The 8317-nt window shown below is 49.9% G+C and overlaps 1 protein-coding gene across 2 annotated transcripts in view; it reads left to right on the forward strand.

The window, feature by feature from the left end:
• CHID1 (chitinase domain containing 1) overlaps window positions 1–5992 on the forward strand; it is a 1625859-nt gene extending 1619867 nt beyond the window's left edge. For both annotated transcript variants that reach the window (XM_078684035.1, XM_078684036.1), the window contains one exon: window positions 5732–5992. In XM_078684035.1, coding sequence (XP_078540161.1) covers window positions 5732–5830 — 99 coding nt within the window. In that variant the 3' untranslated portion in view covers window positions 5831–5992. The remainder of the gene's footprint in view (window positions 1–5731) is intronic.
• The last annotated feature ends 2325 nt before the right edge of the window (window positions 5993–8317 follow it).

Below are 8317 nucleotides of genomic sequence, written 5' to 3' on the forward strand. Positions count from 1 at the left end.
CATCTGACGTCAGTGCGCATGGGTTGAGCTTACATATGGCTCCACTCGTTACTTCTGGTGGGAGACATCGGCGGCAGAGCCACACGATACCACTCACCGGTGCTCAGGTGTACTGCTCTAAAAGTTGCCAAATCCAGTTTGACACCTCGGGTATGTGAGAAGTTGGCCTGATATATGATGTTTCCAATTCTGGAACCACCTTGTATCAGTCCAACTATCCCTTATGGTGTCTGGTTGTAAGTCAACCTTGTAGACAAGCTATCTTAATGGTAGCATAGACTAAGCAGCCTTAAAGGCTAAACTCAAGAGGTCGTGTTAAGCGAGCTGTTTTACCAATCACAGTCCTGTAATATCAAATGAAAGGACACCACACAAGTATATATTATAAAAATATATGTATTTATTTCTACAAATAATCCCCAGTACTCTTTATGAACAAAGGGGCACAAGCGTTAAATCAAAAGCACAGTATAACATACAAAGTTGCACAATTATGGATGAGGGCGAGGGGCCACTCAGGCCATATATTAAGAAAGTGGTATAAGAGATACCAATCGAACAGTGGTTAGGCCTAGGGCCTAGGGAATCGCTGGGAGCAGTCGGGACAAGCAATGCTGAAGTCGGGAAAAGCCCGCGGGATTCGGGTGCAGTGCTTAAAGCACACGCATGCACCAATGCAAGTCAATGGTGCGTAAAAGTTACACAAACAGAGTTTTAGGATACTTCCGCTGAACCTAGAAGGACAAAACTTTAGACACAGACCCTAGAGGTGTGTACCAGTGTGGGAACACCGGCGTTGCAATGTTACCTCACCCACAGGAAGCGGGTGCATAGGGTCGAAGTGACGTCGGGTTTCGTCGTGCAGGTTCTGGGTGCTTGAAGCTGAAGATGCTGCAGGCGATGTGAAGGAGAAGTGTCCGGTGTGATCCAAGGGTGGATCAGAGTCGTAAAGTACCTGAAAGCAGAGGGGACAGAGTCTGGGTCACTCAGCAGTGACCAGGGTGGAACCAGGACGGAACCAGGCAATGTTGGGCGCAATCAGGTGGTTGTCGAGGAGCTTCTCTCCGCTGCCACGTGGGCTCTGGGGCATCTGCGACATCCAGGAGCGTGTCACGAGCTGTCCCAGGTAGGCTCTCACCGTCGGCGCTGTCGGCTTCAAGATTGGAGCAAACAACACTTGGCAAAAGCAATCCACGCGGAACTGGAAGATTGCTTCTCACTCGGACCAGGAGGGTCAGAGTAGGTACTCCTTTTCAGGGGAGTGGGTGCAAATCTGGAGCAACCAGAATCACAAGTCGTATTTTGGTTTTCGTCGGCACAGGGGCCACAAGCCAGCTGGCAAGTGACCGGGCCAACGCGTTGAGCCAAAAGAAGCATAAGGGCCCCACGCAGCACTCGTCGAGTGTAGAGGGGTGAACTTCGGTGCAAGAGTGGCTCAGGGTTGGGGCTTCTCAAACCCCGGTGTACAGCTTCGAGGGTCACTCGTGAGGTGCACGGTCAGCGTCTCGGGGTCTTTTCAAGATGGCGTGCCCCACGCTTCCGGTCGCCTCCACGGGTCTCAGCTCTGCAGGGACTGTGGATCGGGCTGTAAGAAGGCAGGCAAGCTTGATCTCGTCGATCTCTGTCACTCGAGTTCCGGCGGGAACTGCAACAAAGCAGACGTCGAGGTGCTGGAGGGTGCCTGTTTGCACAGGGTGGTCACTCCTTGACCACAAGGGAGATTCTTCAGTCTTCTACGTTGAGTAGGATGTCGAAGGGTCCAGAGTTTCGTTTCTTATGTTTCATCAGGATAATCTGAAGTGCATTGGCACTGCTCCCATTCTTATACCAATCTAGGGGGCTGGATTACCTGCTAGGTCCCCTCCTATGGGTGGGACCCAGGAAGGGGGTGGGGACACCCCTTTCCTTTGATCCAGGCCGCGCTGGGACGGGGGCTGGTGTGCCCCAGAACCGGTTTGGCCGGATTATGCAAGAGGAAGCCTTGTGTTCCCCATGCAGTGTCTGGTTTCTTTCAAACCTCCCTGCTACAATCCACTATCTCCTGTCTGGGGAGGTGGGACACCTCCCTGCGACAGGAAACCCTTTGTCCAGGCCCCCTTGGCTGAGTTTTGATCAGCTGCAGGGGGTCAGACCCGTGTCTGTGGCAGAAGCATCCATTTTGTGGATCTGAGGCTCTTTTAAAAATCAACCGCATTTCAGTAAAGTAACATGTCTTCTCCCTCTAGAGGGGTGGAATGCTATCCCCGTCACCAGAACTGGCGAGGGGATAGTATTCCAAATCGTATGACACCTTACACGACATGTTTTGATAAAGCCAAACCAAAGTTGCTATATAACCGCGAGGATTATAATGCACTTAATAGTATATGGTATGGCATTATCCTGGAACAGCTTAGGAAGTTGTTCCCGACAGCTGCAGACAGGCTCAGCTCATGCTAGAGCTCCATCTCACATTAAACCACGCACTCTGCCTCCAGGATTGATAAGGCCTTCCATAGGAGTGGCTCACCGGTTTATATGTGTCCAGATATAGGTTTAGATATAGGTATACTATATCTAAGCAAGAGGTGATTACACCATCTTGCCCCAGCTGAGTGATCAGCCAGTTGTGTCAATTTAAGAACCAGCCAGGGGTGGCAAAAGATATGCTGCAGCCCCTGGTAGGCCTTGGTGGCACCTATGCCCTGAGCACCTGTAGTGCATGGTACAGGGGCTGACATGGAGTCCATTTCCAATTGTGGTATGTACCTATAGCACATGTATTACTAATTTAGAGAGAGAACAGCAGGCTGGGGGTCTGATTAGCAGGCCCACAGCCTCAGTAAGTCGAAAACCAGTGAAGCAAAAAGCAAAAATTTGGGGTGACCATAGGATAGCAGACCCTACTCTCCTACAGGGTAATATTCACAAGGTGAGGAAACTGCAGTTAGATAGAGTATCCACCAGAAGCATTACCGATGGCAAATAACTTACTCATTACAACCACCTTAAGTATCAAAATAGAATTTAATGTCAGAAGACTGGGGTACGAATATATAAATGATCACTTAATCAAAGGTACAATAATTCCATCTTTATTTCTATAAATTAATATTGAAATGTACTTTATTTATAATAGATGATACAGTTCAGTATTACTGTACAGAACTAATCCCTAGCTAAGTATTCATAGGTATTGCAGCAAACTTTACTAGGGGGCTGATGACTAGAGGCCTGGGAACTAGGTGCAATAATATGGCACCTGGTGTTACGGTACTAAGACTCTGGTGAGATTTAACATCAGGAATGAAAACAGAGTCAATGCACTGCTTTCTGCAACTTTCCTAAATTACATCCGTTTTCCCATGTCTGTTCCCACTGGCTTTTTGCAGGTGACTTGTGATCCTGTTTTGGCTGAAAACTGCAGTTTTTAGCTGTAAAGTGGCCCACTGGCCCACCTGGAATAGGCCCTTATGTATGCAAATCAAGACATTTCTTGGGAGATCTTCCCATATAATCAAACATTTTCTGCAGTCACAGTTTATTTCATCATTCTAGTCTAATTTGTAATTAGATTAGAAAACCAAATAGAATGTATTTTCTATCAAAATGTAATTATGGAAAATCTCTCTACCAAATTAAAACCCCAAGATGCTATGGAAACCTTCTTCCATAGAAGAAGGCTTGAGACGAATGATTTCAGGGTTTAGGAAGAGCAAGGCCACTGCATTATTGTCCGGGCAGTAGTGACCTGTTTCTGCTGTCAAATAAGGCCCTTCAGTTTTCCCTGATTACTCTTTACCCATGCAGTCATGACACATGAGCTTGACGACACAAACTAGTGAACCAGGAATGTGCTCCTATTAAGCAGACCAATCTCTGATCCTTAGACACTGTAAATATAGCCTCAACATTGAGGAGGCGTAGAGGTAAACACATTTTGGTATTTGATCACTACAGCACCAGATGTGTTACACAGCTAAGCAGAATAAACTATAAGAAACGAACATTGGCAAATTCAGTGTTTTCTAATGCGTGCACATTAAAGCTAGTCAAGAAATAAATGTCAGTCTGTATTGATTTGTTTCTCTTTCAAATAAAGTTTCTATTTCAAATAAAGTGGGCTATGATTGTAAAGTAGTTCGACAAGCAGTTCAATGCAAGCATGTAAGTGGAAACCGAAGGATACAGCCAAACAGCCAGTAGCATTTGATCAGCAGCGGCTGCTGCCAATTCGACTTGGGGGGGCCAACGCGGCAAAAAAATTATTAAAAAGAAAACACACTTACCTTTCGCTGCCAGCAACCCGATCTCTACTCCCTCTCTGCGCCGTGTTACTACAATCCCCAGGAGCACAGGTTCCCAGACTCCCTTAGCAAACCCCCACTTCTCTCGTGCAATTACTCCCAGCATGAGCGCTTCTCTCGTGCAGTTACTCCCAGCATGAGCGCTTCTCTCATGCAGTTACTCCCAACATGAAAGAAACGCTTTGATTAGGCGGAGTGGGCCATTTTAAAGCTCCAGCAGGGAGCCTGTGGCCCTGAGCACTGATGATATCTCCCAGGAACAGCCTGAAGATATCAAAGTGCGCATGTCATTTTGGCCGGCCTAGGACGGTCAACCAAACAGACATGCACACTTTCAGTGCATAAAATCACTCCTCCCCCTCCTACTTGTGGGAATAAAAAAATTTTTGTTATCTTTGCTTGTGCATTATTCTATGTAAGTTAGCATTCGCTGTACCATTTTATGTTTGCCAGCCATTTTGAACCATGTTCGAAACTACTCCTTGCCTTTTCGAGAAACAGGTTGTGGTAAGTTTTTTTTCTCCAAGGTTGGTCCTTGCTTTGCTAATGAATACATTGTTCTTATTAATACATACCTTTCCCACTGAGATGAGACAAGACGTAATTGACAAAGTTTTAAGCCAATGGCAAATAGAGGCTGGCCAAACAAAGCCAATGGGTTAAAGAAGAAGACCCAAATCCCAGTCTATGTATATTGAAAGCTGCACTGTCAACCCAGGCCTAAAATGACAAAACTGACAGTGAGTGGATCGGCATCACATGATGCAGAGGGCAATCACAAAATGAATTTGCAGTGAGAGGGAGTGGGAGTGGGTGCCAATCAAAAAATTAAACATACCGCAGAGGTACAGTGTAAGTGCTCACACCAGTTCACCCTCGTCCACCTCTTCTTTGCCACAAGGCCTTACTTTCATCTGTGACTGCCCTCCTAGTTATCTCCACCTGCCTACCTCGGAGGCTTGGCTCTTTTGTGTCCAACATGTACCTCATGACCACCTGACATTTCTTTTAGGTACATCCCTCAAGATGGATTTTTTTTCCTTATTGTTATTTTTCAGTATGCTCTAGGTAGCTTCTAATTAACCACTATCCCAAAAGGAATTTGCTGCTTCAAGTCTGACAAATTAGGATATGAGTTGAATTGCACTGCCGTGGAAGTATCTGTACCTTCAAGACTGTCAGTTTTTGCACTGTAGTCCTCCCCAAAGGTCTGACTGAGAAGAATCCCTACAGACTTATTTCTCTGAGATGATTGAAAAGTACCACTAAGAAACCTCTGTTGTGATTAAGAAGTTATCGCTCAGCATGCAATTCCAGTCCTTACAGTTAGCTGCATTGTTTTTTTCTTCTTGCACTTAGCATCTTTCTACCTTGTATAATTTTACAATAATCATCGTTTTATCTAGATAAATATTCATAACACAATCTGTATGTTTTCCTTCTAGTCCATCCAGCTCAGATTGGAGCTTGCAGCGGAGCTTGGGACAGGAATATCGATCTGGGAGCTAGGACAAGGCCTGGATTACTTTTATGACCTGCTGTGAAGTGACAGAACAACTGGAGCTCATAATAAAGGACTGTCCTGGCACATTGTTCAGGTTGAGTCTTAAGGGTGGTCTGTGTGATAGTCAGGAGAGGATTGTTATTTGGATTACAGTCATTTTGTATCTGATGCCTTACTTAATAAAATCCACCACTTCTGCCCACTTCTGTCTCAAGTGTTCCTTTCAAAAACCCAATGCAGATGCATGAAATGGCTGAAATAATGTGGGATGTCTTTCTTTTTAATTAAGATACGTGAAAAATGCTAGGGGGCGTGGCTAAGCACGCAATGGCGGCAGATGTGCCTGGGTAGAGCTCCGTGAGAGACTCCCCTGCCACAGGCCATTTCTCCGCCTATTATTGCCCGCAGCACTCTGAAACTACCATCGGGTGGCCACTGTGCACTCTACTGCTGATTGCCGGAGTTTGAGAGAGCTGACTCACTCCAGGCCGCTCCGGTGGCAGCGAACGCTCCCTGCCCGGTCGAAGCCCCTTGCGGACCGGCGCGAGAAATTAGGCGAGGCCGGGGATCCAACAGGCCTTCTGGGCCCAACGGACCGGACAGCTACCTGCACCCCCTGACGGCATCTGGGCGCTGTCGGAACCACCCGCCACCATCCCTGGAGGGACCGACCCAGCGATCGGAGTGGCGGAGCAAGTCCGGCCCCTGCTGACCTGCATAGCGGTGGAATCTGGGTGCCCGGATCGGAGTGGAGGTGCCCCCCCCCCGCCACGGCAGCCGAGTGGTACGTCCCGCGGCCTACCTGGGAGTACTTGGAGTGCCTTCTCCGCCACCCGGGTACAGGCCGTCGCGGGGATCCATCTGTGGCCTCTCTGACGGGGCACCCAGTGCCGGCCCATTGAACTCACCCGAGTCCGGGGATGAGGCCTACAGCACAGGCCCGGAACTGAGGGCCGTGGTCGCTTGCTTCAGGAGGGGTGGGAAGCAAGGCGGGGCATACCCACACAGCCCCCCACACACCTACCAGCGCCAAGGCGGAGGATCAAGTACCTGGGGCTGCCAACACTGCGAGGGGAGACTGCCTGAGACAGCAAGCGCGGCCTACACGTTAGGCCTGGTGGCACTGTGTGACGCTGGGGACAGCCGAGACCAGCGCAACGCCGACCGGTGGTTCCGCGTGACGACGAGAGCGGAGGTGGTGAGTTGCGGACATTGGTGCCACGGAAGTGCCCCGGAGCCGCGTGCGGCAGACTGGAGCGTAGTGGGAAGACCAGTGCATCGAAACATCGCGGCGGTCCCTCCCTCCCCCCCCATTGACGTCCTGCCGGGGCATTGGTGAGACCACCACTGTGGAGGGGGTCGAGAATAAGTGCTGCCCTGACGATGCCGGAAGGCTTGACCTGCTGCGGGGGTACCCCTGAATGCGCCACTAACCCTGGACTGTCAAAGCGCTTGAACCCTACACATTGCGTGCAGCGCTTCTTCCCCCCGTTGCTTTGACACGCGGAGATAACAGCGGAACCTGGCCACATCTTGCCCTGGCGCTGGCTCACGCGCGGAGCGTCCCACCTTAACGTCGAACCGCTTGAGACTGGCAGCGGTATCCATGAGGCACGTGAGGGAGCTGTAACCCCTACCAGGCCTGCTTGGACCTGCACTGACCCTCCCCCTTCCTACGGGCCCTGACTTACTTGTGCCACAGCGGGACTCTTTGCGCTATTCCTCTGCCCTGCCACGTCGCAACTGCTCATGTCGGGGGGACCTAAAACGAGAGCTGTAACAGGCAACGCGCAGGTGAAGGGTAAAATGGCGAAGCAGACGGAGATAGATCACACTGCCTCCAAGCTGGATACGATGCTAGCGGCCATGGAAAGACTCGAGGAATCAATGCAGCTGACCCGCGCCACTTTAGAGTCTAAAATTGATAGCGTGGCTATAGACATGACGCATCTCCGAGCGGATCACAAAAAACTATCTGAGAGGACGACGACGCTGGAGACCACAGTGACGGACCTGACCCCCAAAATAACCCAGATGGATAAACATGTGCAGAGCCTTCTTAACAGGGTGGAATTCCTGGAGGATCGTGCGGAAGATGCGGAAGGACGGGTGAGGCGGAACAACATCCGGAATTGTGGGTCTGCCGGAACGGTGGGAGCCCCGGGAGGCACCAGAACACGTGGAGCGGTGGATCAGGGGCATTCTCCCGCAAGGTACCCTCTCGCAGCACTTTGTGGTAGAGCGTGCTCATCGCGTGCCATCCAAACCCCCCCCTGAAGGTTCCAACCCTCGGCCCATGCTCATTCGAGTGCTGAACTATCGAGATCGGGACACTGTTCTGCGGGAAGTTAGAAAGCTGGAGGAGGTCAGAGTGGACAATGCCACGATTATGTTCTTCCCGGACTATACAATCCAGGTGCAGCGGCAGCGGCATTCCTTCCTAGACGTCAAGCAGCGACTCCGCCGCATGGCACTTAAATACTCACTACTATTCCCTGCCCGCCTACGGGTTGTAGCACAGGACAGA

This window comes from Lissotriton helveticus, chromosome 3_1, assembly GCF_964261635.1.
Source record: "Lissotriton helveticus chromosome 3_1, aLisHel1.1, whole genome shotgun sequence".
NCBI lineage: Eukaryota > Metazoa > Chordata > Amphibia > Caudata > Salamandridae > Lissotriton > Lissotriton helveticus.